The sequence below is a fragment of the Halichoeres trimaculatus genome, unplaced genomic scaffold, assembly GCF_033239565.1.
Source record: "Halichoeres trimaculatus isolate MK-OKI-2021-1 unplaced genomic scaffold, fHalTri1.1 fHalTri1_scaffold_11, whole genome shotgun sequence".
Lineage (NCBI taxonomy): Eukaryota > Metazoa > Chordata > Actinopteri > Labriformes > Labridae > Halichoeres > Halichoeres trimaculatus.
Window position 1 is genome coordinate 23,337,459 of NW_027437189.1, and position 15,857 is coordinate 23,353,315.

At 40.7% G+C, this 15,857-nt stretch overlaps 1 protein-coding gene across 1 annotated transcript; it reads left to right on the top strand.

Moving 5' to 3' along the window:
• Nucleotides 1–10,402: 10,402 nt before the first annotated feature.
• hoxc1a (homeobox C1a) lies at nt 10,403–15,335 on the top strand. Its single transcript, XM_074682164.1, has 2 exons — nt 10,403–10,952; nt 14,932–15,335. Exons 1-2 carry the CDS (start codon nt 10,403–10,405, stop codon nt 15,333–15,335), a joined length of 954 nt encoding a protein of 317 aa, XP_074538265.1.
• Nucleotides 15,336–15,857: the final 522 nt, after the last annotated feature.

Below are 15,857 nucleotides of genomic sequence, written 5' to 3' on the forward strand. Positions count from 1 at the left end.
ATTAGATCCCAAATGGAAAAACGAGAGGGATTCTGTAATCAAATTAAAGCATGCCTCAGATCCATTGAAAACTCCCCAGAATTGTGTATTCAGGTTGCACAACCCTGCCAAACAAACCTCTCCCCGGCTTCTGCCTCTGAGTTCTCCGCCATTAATCACAGAGACAAGGCGGTCTTTCCAACACTCGTACCACAAGCTCCAAACCCACTGGGCACCATGACAAGATCTTCAGCCTCCTCCTTCCAAAACCCTCATCATTTCAATGGCCAAATTGTAGAGCTGCAAGTCAGGGCTGGCCTCCTTTTCAGGGGGCATGTTAGCCATGTTAGTGTAGAAGCCCCTCCACGCCACAACAGACCGATGAGGTAAAATCACTGATGACCGCAGGTTGTTGTGAAGTACGATAAAGAGACTGTGCCTCTGTGACCTGTGCGTTCTCAAATGTAAACAACGTCAAGGCAGCTTTATGGCAAAAATTTCAAAATTTCAACTCTTGCTGAGCTAAATTAGACACACGGGGGCTCTGTGCGTTTATTTGACAGAAGTGGGTCACAGACAGTTTCTCCTGGGTCTCAGCAGAATTCTACGTCAAAGACAGGCAGCAACTCTCATGATGGAGGAGTAAACCTCCTCTTACACCTGATAATATGAGCCCAGTGGTATCAATACTGCAAACAAAGCTGCACACATTTCTTGAACATGCTGACAGCTTTATATCAGTGTCCTTACTGTAAATGAGCTGTCACTGAGGAATACTGACAGCCCTGAAATGGAGCAGCTAACAAGGAAGCTGATCCCCTAGTGGTCCTAGATTGAGTGACTTTCTCGCCCCTAATTTATTGTCCCATCAGTCTGTGGATCAGCTGTCATTTGGTAAATATTTGACACCATTTTCAGCAGGTCTCAGTTGGAGTCAGGGGAGCTGTGCAGCAGCTATAACCCTGTGGAAAATCCGAATAACATAAAATTATGTCTACAACTACATCTGCATCAAAAAGGTGATGACAGCTTGGTAATTTAAGAGAAAAGTAATAACAGCAAGAAGGAGAGGCAGGAAAAAGTCTTCCCCTTCAAATATAGATGGCTGAAAGAGCAGAGGAGGAGGGAGAACACGCAGACAGTGTTGGATTCCTGAGATTCTTGCATACACTGGGTGATTTATGGCGTTAATGGAGCTAGGCTCAATAGAACCTTTACCTCTGGTTACTGCACACACTAAAAGCCAGAGGGACACACACACACAGATACACACATTAGAGTGCAGTAATTCTGAGGATGGGGTCAAGGGGGATCCCCAAAGGTCGAAGAAAGCACCCCCCTGAGGGCCCCTCTGCAAGGAGGGACACTACAACATTAAGTTAGCTGCTTGTTCTCACCCTGTGGTTGCTTCTAGTCAGCAACTAAATTCATTATTTCCTTTTCACTCACTTGACCCCCCCAAAGATGATGACATCTGTTATTTCAGGTGGGGGTGGGGGGAATCTGCAAAGCCAAAAATCCGTACATGTTATTTTTTTTCTATTCTAGGCTTTGATCAGACTGGAGAGCAGCATTAAGTGGATCTTTGTCGTGATAAATGAAGCCAGCAGTGCTGCCATGAAACCAGCTTTGGTTACGGTCCATCATTAATTTCTTCATTTTTTGTGTGTTTTTGTTCTTTACAGTGACTGATGTACCACTGTCCTGTCTGCAGCTGTTGCTCAACTGATTTCTGAGGGTTAGATTTGAAAAATGCTCTTTGCATCAGGACTTTTCATAAGCTGCCGTGAAAACAAAACCGCCTCGTATTTAACTACCAACTTCTCAAACTTTGTGCCTGGATTCAACAAACCCCGGGCCTTGAGCTCATCATTCACCAACACTGTGAGCTGCTGCTGTCAGGTGGAGTCTTATTTTGTGACCAGAACAATGATTTCAATAATTACAAGTGCTTATGCCGCAGCCTCTGCTTTTAAAGATTTGTTTACATAATGCTTGGTTTATGGGCTGAATCACTGGCTCCTAAACCCAACTGAAAACCCCTTTATGGTCTGATGTGTTTTGCTCTTGTGCAGGTGTTTTTGTTTCATCTTACACTAAAATCTATACATGGACCTATTTACACTGAAATAATAATGAAAAAATCAGGTAACAGCATTGTATAAAATGAGATAAATGTGGAAAATAACCATCATTAGAGCTTTAGAAGAGTGAGATCCTCCTCATTAGACAGTGATTAAGGAAACATCCCCAGGTGTGTACAGGAGCAGCTAGCTTTCAGTAAACTACTTTGTGAAGAACATATCTGACATTACACCTATAAAAAAAACACCTTATGGAACAAGTTAAATAAACGCACAGTAACTTATAAAACATTAAGAGGATTTTTACAAAGTAAATTAGAAATCAAAGCGCATGCATTTACTGCCTTTCCACAACCTTAGACACTTGAAAATTCTGATTTTATGTGTACATTTTGGAGATTATAAAACAGTGAAGGCAGGAGTTATTTGAGGGTGAACAGGCAATTAAGACATATCTGACTGGGTATTGCTGCATCGAGCACCTTCATTGGAAAAAAAAAAAGCAACACAAAAATAAAAATATTTCATGTCAAAATGCCACATTCATTTACTTTTTAATGACACATTTCATGCTAGCCTTAAATTTTTTGAAGGCTATGGTTATGCCTCAAACACAAAAGAGCAATCTCACTTTGGCACTGCCTGGGAAGTTAACCTCTCCAACAAACAGCCTAATTTGGTAATTTGGTCTTTGTTGCTCAATGGACTGATTAACCTTCTGCTAATTCAAATATTAACATTGTGCAATCCCATACTTTGGTCCCTACTGGGACTTCAGCCATCAACCCTCAGGTTTCCAAAACCAAGACCCTGCAGCAGCTTCAGCCACAGCTAATCACACATATAGTTAAGTGTGATCAATGGACTGTATTCACAGTGGAACCAGAAAAATACAGAACATCCTGTTTCCAGGGATCAGCTTGGATTAAAGTTAATTTATTGAAAGAAAAATAAAACAAGGCAAACTGTTGTATATAAACTCTGCGTTTTGCCATAACTCACAGTAATCTGCTGAAATTCATGGTGACAACAACAGAGGCTGTTCTGCATGTGTTCTGTCAGACTGATCTGCTACACTAGATAAAATAAATTCCTCCAATATATCCCTCATTTTTTAGTGTGGGCTTGTCTTTATCATCTGCTCTGACATAAGACATGACCAAACACATTGTCATTTATTACATTAATGTTTGAACTGTATCCTTTTTAAAGATCTGGGAACTTTGTGTGTTTCCATTTTGGTGCCCCTTTTGGTGGAAGTGGCACTTTTAAAAAAAAATCTCTTATCAGATCTTGTCCTGCACTTGCACATGTGATGGTTTCTGAAGAAAAACCTTTGACTTTCAAGTACGACACTCTCTAATAGTTTTTGCCCTATGAATAAAAGGCAGAAAATAAATTTCTTTTTCTGATACTTAGCCCACAGCAGCCTTTGAAGCTATTCAAAAGTTGTCTTGTTCATGAAGTCTTTTGCTTTCTTTATATACAGTATGTCAGTATGAATTTTGGTCTTCTCCTTAAATAAAACTCGTCACTGTAGCTGTAAGCTGTTGTGTTTTACAACTGATGAGAAGTGAAACCTTCCTGCAGTGTGACTGTCAGATGCATTACTTGGGTCTATTGTTGAGCAAAACCCTGAACTTATAGTGTGGCCTTTAGGAGCTTTTGTTCTCTTTATGACCTATTAACCTTCTCCGCGTCTCCCTGCATGGCAGTAAGTGCTGCCCACCAGTCTCTCCAGGTGCTTGTTGCTCAAGATGATTGTTAAGTATCAATTTCCTGTGTCACCTTTATGGCTTTTATTTATTTGTCTGCTCCGCGGTGTGGAACAGAGCCCGAGCATTAGTCAGGTAGATGGATTATAACTCAACTGCTACGACTCATCAATCTCTGAAATTTGACTTCCTGAATCTCATACAACTGTTACTGTCATATTACGGCCCGGCATTATCAAGATCAATGACATTTTAAATGCTTCCCAGTTAAGGATGATCGGTGACAATAAAAAGGTAAGTTGGTGATGAAAGTGTCTCTCCGCTGTGCGCGGTAAGAGAGTCACCTGCAGGAGAGCTGCTCCGGTTAAATGAATGAACTTGTAATCACAACAGTCACCCTGCTAAATGTCACATGTTGACCATTATTGAGCACTCAAGAAGTATTTAACAGCCAATGGCTTTATCACACTGGGTCCAATCAATGCTCACTTTCTTTGGGTTGTTTTCGCCCAAAAGCTGTGTGAAAAGTCTTCCAGAAGACATAATGTTATAACATCTGCAGCATGAAAATGTTTTGGAGGTTTATCAAACTGCTCATGATTGAATGCTGTAAATGTCTAATGATTTTTGTAAATTCTTCTTTCAACACTCTGAAAACGTATTAAATGTTGAGCTATACGCTGAATGATCAAACATGTGATGACATTTTCTGGTGGCATGTTTCAGAAACTAGTCTTGTTCAAATCTGTAAAGCTGGCTTTGTGTGAAATATAGAACTGTCTGTATATTCCTCAATGTTGATGCCATGTTTTTGGCATTACACCATCTATATTTAATTAATATTTCATATACTGCATAACTAATTTGTAAGACATTTTGACCATCAGAAGCCAGAAATAATCTAGATCAATGTTGGATAATAAAACATTTCTGACTGCTAATCACTTTTTTGACAAACCAGAGACATAATTTTGCACATACGTATATAATTTAATCATCTCACTAATGCAATGACACATTAAGTGTCAGTTTTCTTCACGTTGAGCCGGTGTCTCATGGTCACCTTCAAATTTATGTTCCAGGGCCCCAGTATAGTCTAGTGGTCTAGGTTGAAGTCCTTGAGTGGACAGTCTGGGTTTAAATCCAACCTGCAGCACCTCTCCTGCCTCACTCTCACCCTGTTTCCTGCTCCATCCACTTTCCAGAGAAAAGTCCTAAAACCATGGTTAGCATTTTTTTTAAAATTGTAATTGTTTTAATGAATACAGTAGGTGGCCCTGTTGGATCAAAACCAAAATGTTAATCCAAAGTAAATAATAGGATATTTTGCATGGAATATTTTTTTATTAATTGACTACATGACTGACCTTTGTTGAGTGCTCAATAGAAATGATAATAATAAGAAAATGACATTTCTGAGGCAGCGATGGCTCCTGCTTTGCAGCCAGGTGTTGTTCTGGACCTGATGACTCTATTCCAAAATCTACTGTAGGAAACAAAGTTTCAAAAGTTGCAGAATATGTCAGCCCAGATTTGAGGGAGAATGGTATGAAATGATGCGCAAGGAATCATGGTTGTGTCTAACTGATAAACTCTACCTCCATAACATTGGTGTAACTCTGACTAATAAAAGTGAGGGTATTGCACAGCATTGGTAGAGGGCTGGAGTATACTAACACAGGAATACAGGCAGATGTCAGATCACTGTTAGATTATTATTTCAAAATGTAAGAAAATTAACAATGATGTTAGTACTCCAACGTCGCCAACGCCTTATGTGAATTCCTCAAAGACTTGCAAAGCCTCATTGTTTTTCTGTCATGAATGCTCCTTCCTGATCCTATGCAGAGGATTAGTGCTGCATTAACTGTCATTTTTCTATCAGTGCTTTGCTACTGAGCATGATTAGCATGCACAGTAGACTGCTGATCTGCTCTGTGAACAAGCAGGGGATGTTTAAGCAAAAAAAAAAGAAGTTAAAACCACTCCTCCTCTCTCCCTGCAGAGAGCACAATGCTTTACGAGGGAGAATATTAGCAAGTGTGCTGCAGTGATGAACATTTCCTCCTGTTTCATGTTTAACCCTGCTCATTTCCCACAGTAAGAACTCCGGAAACACACAAGTGTGCGCAGCAGCTCGGGGGGAAGATGACTGATGGCTTGTTGTCATGATGTTTGGGATTGTGCCTACTCGGAGCCTCTTGGCTCAGTGAAGCTGTGAGGCGCAGCAGATACATACTACAGGCTATTGTTGAAAAGTCCTGGTATTAGCAAGGTATTGCTTCATTGTCACACTGTTGAGCCTGTGCTGAATGCACTCAGCTGTAATTTCCCTGGCCATTTGCACAGTAGTGGCATTGGATTTGTGATTAGAGTTCATGTGCTGTGACAGATCTCATAGCCTTCAACCACAAAGGAAGGACAATTATTCAGATTTGTTTTGTGAGGGGATGGATTTTTTACATTTAAATTTATGAGGCCTTTTTTTTTGGTCCAAACACCAGGAACAAAACAACAATAAAGTTGCCAGACATCTTGATATCCACAGTGTCCAGATGTCATAGGGTGAAAGATGTGGTCAGTAGGGGTAACCAATATTTCTAAAAAGCTGATATTGCACAAAAAGTTACGATGAATATGATTTTAACAGCGTACTGCACTGTAAAAATGAAATTCAAATGATTTGAAAGCAACTGACCCAAAAATAGAGAGAAAACACTGATATCTATGACATACTGGCTTGCTCAGTAAACCAAAAACATGTTATCATATTTAGACATTAAATATTTTAAATTAGCTTTGAGATGGTATTCATAACAAGTGGCTTATTTCATCAGTTCATTGAAATAACTTTTTGGAATTATTATTTTGAATGATTTAACACTTGTCATGCTTTTGGTGATTACACCATTCAACAATTTGATGGGACTGATTTTTTAATTGGTAAAACTGGTAGAAATGGCATGTACAACACTATAACACCAACAAAAATGCAAAATGCACATTAAAACATCCAAATGTTTAAAGTACATTTTTGATACCACACATTATTTTTCACTGTCCCCATTACATTTAAAGAATATTAGACCATGGTCTCCATAGTTTTCTGTAAGTAAATACTACGATGGCTAAAATGCAAAACCTCCTATCTGCAAATTCACTTTTTTGAGAAAACCGAAAAAAAATGCTGTTTTCTTGCAGAATGCTATTTGTTAAGGATACTCAATGCATGACACACCTATTTTAGACTATGTTATGATATTAACTGCAGACTGAATGTGAGCAGCATTCCTTCTTCTCATCTTTCAAAGTGAAATCACCAAATCAGAAAATTTTGCAGATGGGAGGTTTTGCGTTTCAGCCATTGTACAGGTTTTTATAGATTGTAAGTAAATATACTGTATGTCGTGTTGAAAGAGTGTTTGGTATAAAAAGTCAAACAGCCATGGTTCTTATAGACACACAAATAAATAGCTTACTGTTGCATCTTTCAATTTATAAATCAATCCTTAATTTCAGAGAATAGGTTGAGCCTTTCAAGTGGGTTTTTGTGTTTTCAGGTTGTATTCTCTGGATTGTGTGTGGGCTAAACCTTACCCCTGACATCACTATTTTTCAAAAATGTCAATACTTGAAAAACACAGACATGCCCTATCAATCACAGAGATAGCCGTCTTTCAGCTGCTCTGGGTGCCATACTTGAATGTTTGCTCTGACCTCTTCTCTCTGTCTTTCTTTGTCCCTCGGCCACATTACAGCTCTATCATGATGCCTCATTGATGGGCACGAGCTCCATAAACATGGCATAGATTGCTGTCATTTTCCTCGTCCAGGAACTACATTAACAGCTCTGACCTCTCGGGCTTGTTGGTGACACTTGTTTGTCAGCACAGCTTAATTCCCAGTCTTATGAGGGTCAAGAGCCGACACATAATGAGACCTGACAGTGTTGGAGGGCCACAAGGGGGTCTGATGTCAGCAGAGGTAGCATGGATGAGGGTTCGATTCAAAACCACTGAGGTAATCTGAGCACGGACGGTGCTGATCTCAAGACCTCGACTGCCTATTGACACACATCAGAGCATGGACGCAAAACAAATTAGCATCAGTCAATATTGTCTCTCCTGCCTACTGACAGAGCCACACAAGAGCTGCCATGTTTATCTCACCTCCAGTCACAACAACAGAGACAGAAAATGCCTGCACCCGGTTTTGAGAGGAGTTTTTTTTGGAGTGATAAAGTGAACCATTTCAGTTGTTTTTGTAGCTGGAATGCAGATTTTGGTTAGAGGGATATCAAATTTTCTGTTTCACCTCCATTGTAGGATCATCCTCTTCTGCAGCCATCTCTTGCAAAATTTGTGGTTTAGGGGGAAGCAATCTGTCCCTAGCTGAAGATCACTTGTGTATTGTTTTGTTTTATGTGATAATATAACTTCTGTTGCATAAAAGTGCTGGTCAGTGATGTGGAACAGCTCTTCAAAAATGCTAATCAGACATATGGCCCTTCCAGGAACAAACACTGATTGCTGTTGCTGTCCTATAAGACAAAAAGGTTACTTGGTTTTAAACGTAATTTGTCTGAAGGCTGTTGACTGAGGGAGCTGCTGCATGTTTTGAAAAATCCGTTTGCATAGGGGAAAAAAGCAGAGATTGCTCACACCTGTTTTTTTCTCGTCTTTTCCCCTCTCTGCAACCCCTAGCCCCCCTCCCCTCCCTCCCCTTCCTCCCTCTGCTGAAAGCCATTACAGAAATACAATTTCTAATACCTCCGCACAGGTCTTCGATCGACTGCAAACAAATTTATATTCAGGCGGTAAACAGAAAGCTGCAGAGATTTATTTATTGAGTGTGGAGGAGAGAAACAAGCGAGCGCGTGAACCCTGAGTAACCTCCGAGCTGACATGAAGATGGATCAGCGCGCGCTGCAAATGCATGAAGAGAGGGGATATATTGCACTCAGTCATTCAGCACATCGCTGCCTGTAGAATCCCATTAACTCCCACAGCTGGGACCATATTTCTGTGTTGTAAGAATGCAGTTAGAAGTTGTTCATTACGCTGAATTATTTTGTAATTACTGCAGACTTAAAAGACATAGGAAGAATCGCTGGAATAAAACGATAAGAGCAGTAAGACAGAGTTTGGTTTTTTCAACGGTCGGTGGGGTTTGGTGCATGAGCAAATGAAACATCGATAACATAATCATAATAGGCTAATAATATGAAATAATTTTATGCATGTTATAGCTTTCAATCAACATATTAAATGTATTAATTATTATATTTCCTTTGATTGATTTTAGCAAGCAGGCACATGAAAATTCATCATTCAAATTAATTCTAAATAATCAATCATACAATGTAGGAAAATAACATCAAACTCCATTTCTAAACACATTCATTTTACACTGATATAAAATAATTAAACATTGTGGATATTTGACTATAACCCTGGGGACCTTTGGTCAAATTGAGAATTTCATTGGCTTTATGCGTGTTATTTTGCAGGTGTATGCGAGTGAGCAACACACAGATACACATGTGATGTGTTTTTAAAAGTAGGTCACCAGACGAGGAAAATAAACACGTGCTGCAGTGTAGAGCTTCTTAACATTTTCACCCCTGTACCCAAGGTGCTAGCTCCAAGTTGTTGCTAAGTTCATGAGTACACTGTGGCACAAATGCACGTTCTTATCAATCTATTTCTATGATACCCGGATTTTGATCGCAGAAAGCTTCAAGTTTGTATATGACCATAATCCTAACCCTAAAGACTTGTTAAAGAAATCAAGTCTACAAATTTTTTTTTTCCTTATTTCTATTTCTTCCTCTTTTTTTGTCTCTCTTAATCAAGCCTAAAATATCACGCTGTAGTTTTTAGAGGAACCAGGAGTTTTACTTTGCCCTTCTGTCGGTTAAAACTTCCTCAACTCTGCTCGCAGCCATCTTTTTCAGTATTTGTTCGAGGCTAATTACAAATCTGCTGCAACTGAACTTCTAAATACCAGCTGTCACGACCTCTGAACCCATTAAGTGTGCCTTTCACATGACCTAAGCCCTTTACTAAAGAGGGCCTCGGGATTCTTCGAGGAGCTAGGGCAGATTTGCATAATCCATTAGCTGCATCAATGTAGCTCTATATTATGCTAATTTACTCTTTGGGAACAGAAGTTTGCATTGTTGGCGTGAAAAATAGTCAAAATAGCAGAGTTTGACCCAAAACACATTTCTCAGAAAGGGCAACAATAAAAAGTGTATGATCCAAACATATGTGATGTCACAGCCTACCTGTCTGCATAGGTGAGCGGCACATAGAGGCCCTCAGTGACTGCTGATGGACTTTCAGACTGCTCTACAGGACCTTGGCATTTTCTAAGCGACTATTGAGATTTTGACCTGAAGAGGATTTTTCTCAGTGTTTGTCCTCTCTGATGACAGAGATGTCCAGCTATTGGCCGAGACCAGGAGGGCACGTCATCTCCATCAATCAGGGACTGCTGGTTCTCCTCTGAGGAATGTCCCCACGCTCCTGCAGCCGCCTGACCACGCGTTACTGGATGCACGAGAGGCCGGGCATGAAGGGAGAGCCCATCCAATGATTATGCAGGAGGGGAGAGGTGATAATGACTTCCTATCAAGAGTTAACGGCCGAAGGGGAGAGTAGCCCTCTGTTCACGGGCTGCTGCCGAGCCAAAGAGGTCATAAACCTGGACCCGGACTACAGGACTCATCCTGAACTCTGCAGCCGTGACGAGGAGGGGAGACTGGAGGGGGAAGTAGCCTCAGGATTTAACTCTCAGCAGCACCGTTACTTAACTCTTTCCAACAATTTGACTCTGTGCTCCTCTTTGCACAGCCCTCCTCCTCCTCTTCCTCCTCTTGGGACTCTCGATGGTTTCTCGGCGCCGGCCTGCCCCCACTCGTCCCGTGTGCCCTGGCGGTGCAGGGTGGAGGGCTCTCCAGGACGCGGATACTGTGCGTCAAACTGCGACGAAACGGGACAAAGCGGGTTTGGGTCACCCACTGAGCAGACTCAAATATGCTTCAACAACTGCCCCGAGATTCAGGTTGACGTGGGGAGTTCTGCAACTTTGGACTGCAACGTAGCTGCTGTGGATGTAAACAGAAAAACTTTTGAGTGGATGAGAGTGAAGAGGAGTCAGCACCGGGCGGGTGAGTCACAATAGAGACAGAACACGAGAGGAAGAAGAAGTAAACTTTACATCCATTTATATTTATAATCAAGAAAAAATGCGTTGTGTCAAGTCTTAAACTTTGGGAAACTTTCCTCCACAGTTTGGAAAGTTTGATCGAAAGCTGAAAAAGTGCTGACGTTTTGTCGACGTACATCTCCTCCGTCACTATCAAACTAAAAAAAAGGAAAATCACTTTAAAATCAGATCAAATCTCTTGAAATAAAACTCTAGCTGTACACTAGAGGCTTGATTTGAATATTCGCGAGGACTCGGTTATGATTTTCTTAACGGTTTCATGACAATGCCTGTTTAACATGTTTGCTCCACCCACTGTCACAAGCAGGCTTTAGACAGCACGTACACACGCACACATAGAGTGAAACGTACAGTACAGGCCTGCTCAGCCACAGTGTATATTCAAACCCAGAAAATGATCAATTATTTACCCCTGCCCTTCCTAACCAGTAGCCTTTGAATAATGCATCAGAGCAGTGCCTGTCGAGCCTCACAGGAAGTTGAGTAAAACTTACTCCTGTAAGCTGGAGTGCTCCCTGAGTATTGATTAGTTGTCTGTTTGTAATGAAAGCCCTTGTGTATTGATTTCAGTTTGCAGCACCTTTACATGTGTCCACCTTTTTAACATAATTGCTGTCACAGATCATCATTTCCCTGAGTAATGAGTCCTGGGCACAGAGCCCAAAGAAAAATACATATCCCAGGCTTTAAATATAGAAAAATACAGATAGCCTCCAAATGTACAAAACGTCTATCAATCCCCAATTTGATGTGAGTTATAGTATCCTATATGGATCCTTCAATTTGATCAATAGTGTCAGTTGACTGACTGGCCACTGTACTTGAGTTGGGTTTCATAAATTTTACATGGATGAAGATTTACTACAGTGGTGGTCCAGTCTTTTTTTTCTCCACACATAGTCTGTGTCTACTGTGAGCAAGCTGCTGACCCAAATATTCACTGAGGAGAGATGCAGGTTGACCACACAGTGTTTGTGGTAAAAAGAAGGCCCGAGTTCCTCTGCAAGCAGTGCAACGAAGACCTGCCACAAAATGTACATTAGCATGTTGTTATTGTTCACTTAATGCTGCAAAAGACTTGCAAAAGAACTAAAATTCCCACTTTTTTCATCAACACGTCTGATTTATTTGGAATACTTTTATGTGTTTTGGGGCTGAAAAAATGAGTTGACAAAAAAAACTCAAAATGATCAAATTAAAGGGAGTGGTGATGAATGATCATATGCTTTGATAAAAATATTTCCAATGATGATACACAATAAAAAAAAGTGAGACACATGAAACATAAAACACATGGAAGCATATAAAGACAAAACTACAGATTTTTGAATATTTCAATGCCAAACACAAACTGAAACTTACAAAAAAAATCTAATTTACAGGTAGGGATGACTCTTGTCACTTACACTCACGTGATGCTGCATTGTGGGATGCAAATGGAGTAATTCAAAAGTTGCAAAAAAAAAAAAAAAAAAAAAAAAACCCATATGAGAAAGTTTATGCATTTGATTGCAAAACCATAGGAATTTTTAAAAACAATATGACACAGAACTAAAGACTGATCCAGCACTTATAAAATCTGATGAGCAGGTAGTCGTATGCACGCAAGCACTTTGATAAAAGCCATCATATAGATGTTGCAAGGGTCATGAATATTTTCATTCCTCATGAAAATATAGAAATGAGCCAACAAACACCAATCTACAAGTTTCCTTTGGGCTATATAAATGTTACATGATGTCGGTCACAGTGGCAAAAACACAATCACAAAGTCTTAATTATTAATAATCACACACCTGAAGCTGCAGCAGTAAGAGAAGCTATCAGAGACTGTAACGTCTTTAATTTGTCATAAATATTGCACAAATACAGAAGTACAATGTCTAGCCCTGCATTCCCTCCTGCACCTCCTACAGAATTTAAATTAGCAGGTGAAAATTTCTCTGTTGATGCCACTCTGAGGGAGGAAAAGGTGACAAAAACACCTTTGACTGATCTCAAAGTGATTTTATTCATAAAACACATTAGCCTCTCATCTGATCCAAATCTGTACACTTGAGAAAGTCATTTGCTGACAGCCACCCCCACACACACACTGACATCTCTTTGCAGATCTGCTAGCATCTCTGTAACCTCTTTCTGCATCTCTCTGAAGGGGATCATCTGTAGGAGTAACTCATTAGCTCTACTGTGTAACTTGTAAAAGAGTCATTAGTGAAAGTATGCTTTCCTCTGGAGCTTCTATTGGTTTTGGCACAGAACAAAGTCTGGCGTATTCTTCCTGGTTGAAAGGCCTCCACAGACCTGCAGTAACCTGATCTCCTGGCTCAGTGTATATACTCCCAGTGCGTCATTCTTCAATTATGCTTTGACAGCACCTGAATTACTGTGGGCTGGATGCCCAGATGACTGAGGCAATGTGTATCGATCTATCCCTTTTCTTCTTCTCCTCTCCTTGGCTTGGGAGGCCCCTTCCATTCCCTTTGCTGGCTGGCTTTTTTTAAGCGTGCAAGTCATTCCTCAAATATTTAGTTTGATTCTTTTATGCCTTCTGGCTGGCATCAATGCTATTATCTTTGCAGCCATTTATCAGAATGTGCATGTGATTTGCACTCCAGAAAGCTGAACTTCATAATTATGTACAGCTCCTCTGTATTGGTTCCTCCTCTCCGCTGCCCTCTAATTCTCCCGCTCGCCCACCTTGACATTCATTTCCTTAAAACACAGATGTCGACATTTATCCTATAAGTGACCTTTCCATCTGCTATGCTTTTCCAAGTGGCTAGAGGCCTGTTAACCTTCCTCCCCGTGAATTGTGGTGTGAGAGATCGCACTACACCTGGCACACTGACTCCATTATGTGGCAGAAGCACATTTACTCAGAGGCAAACACTCACTGACGACTTAGCCACAATGTCAGCTGTGAAAAATCAGGATCTAGCTGCCGTTTCTGTCATTCACTGCACATAAGCAACACAGATGATGCTTTAATGTGTGGCCCCGAAACCTCAAAGGAAAAACAATGGATACATTTGTCATTAATGCAGAGTTAAAAAGGATTTGTAAACTGTAACACTGTCATTGACACAGAGAGGCCTAAAGGCAAATTATTAATGACTCTGATACAGTTAATGGACTGTAAATGCTGCAAAGTTTTGCTGCATCACCAAACATTTCTCTCTTTACTTTTTTTTTTTAACCTAGCTGCTCTTTACTGAAGTTGGTCATAATACAGTTTGACAGTTTGAATTCAACACCTCTAGACTAAAATGTAAACTTTTAATCTTTAAGGTCATACAATGTCAGTTCTGATCTGCATTATTTCCTCATGCTGCACGCTGTGGTCGTGTTGCATGAGATTGCGTTATACAGCACAGGTGTTTCAGGGATAGTGTCCACCCCAATAGATTTTATTCTGTTCTCCTTGCACCTGTTTTCACACCAACAAAAGATTTTACCAAGTCCCTGTGGACTATGGCAAAAGTTGATACAGTGGCGAAACAGATCTTTGATATTCAGACAGAAAAATGGCTCACAGGTGAAGACCTTAAATCAAAGTGCTCCAAGGCCAAATACAGCATGTCATTTTCTTGGAAATGATTTTATTGCATTTTTGAGTTATTGCTTCTCTATTTTTCTCTGCTGTTGAATAAAAAAGATACAAATTTGTTAAGCTGAGTGTGCCCCCAACAGATTAATGGTGAAGGTCCTCAATTTCTGAAGTTATGCAAAAGTTATTAAATAAATATTTTTTTCATATTGTATAAAAACAGAAAAAAGGTAAAGTATATCTAGTGTTAAACATCTATTTATTATTCTACTTGTTTAAAAATGGTTATCAGACTGGTTTGTGCTTCTTCAGGTGTTACTGTAACGTCTCTTTCTGATTCCTGTTTTCTTGTCCTCTCATGTCCGCTCAGCCAGGATGCACATGACCTGTGGGCTCCGTGTCGTCGGCTCAGGCCTCGGTGCTGTGGAGGCTATAAACTGCAGCCTCGGCTCAGATGTCCATCCATCGGCGAACGGGACCCCGAGGACCAGCTTCAGCACCAGGCAGCTGACCGAGCTGGAAAAGGAGTTCCACTTCAACAAGTACCTGACGCGGGCCAGGCGCGTGGAAGTGGCCGGCGCCCTGCAGCTGAGCGAGACGCAGGTGAAAGTTTGGTTTCAGAACAGACGCATGAAGCAGAAGAAATTACAGAGAGACGGGCTGATCTCGGAGCCGGGGGCCGCGGCTGCAGCGCACTCTCACGTGGACACTGCGGACACCTGCACCTATCCCGGACCGACCTTTTCTCCCAAACACCTGGCCCTGAACTCCTGAGCCTGCAGATGTTTTGATTCCCCTTTGCATCGGTTTCAATCAGGCTTCACCTTTATTTGCTTAACACGATGGATGGATGCTTATCGCGAGAGGCGCCATGGCAAGTTTCTTCATGCAAGAACGGGTCAAAACAATTTGTCATCGTGCCCGGCTGCAGACTGGCGCTCTGATTTGAATATTAAAATCAAGTCATTCCGTCGCGCGCCATATCTACACAATATAAACGAAGAAACAAAATGATATTAATTCACCGTAGAGACGAAGGTGGACTATTTATTTATCGTGTATAATTTTGTCTCGGGAAGTGGCTTTACTTGAATATATTTACTCTGCAGCGCACGTGCGTCCTGGTTTTGGTTAAAATGACAGAAATCCCCTTGTTTTTATTTGGGCTGAAGAATACATTTGATCACATTTATTTTGAGATAAAGAAAGGACCATAAATGTGTAATTTTATGATTATTTCAGAAGTTCTTCAATCAATTCGTAAATTATGAAATCAATTTTTAAAATCCATCTAAT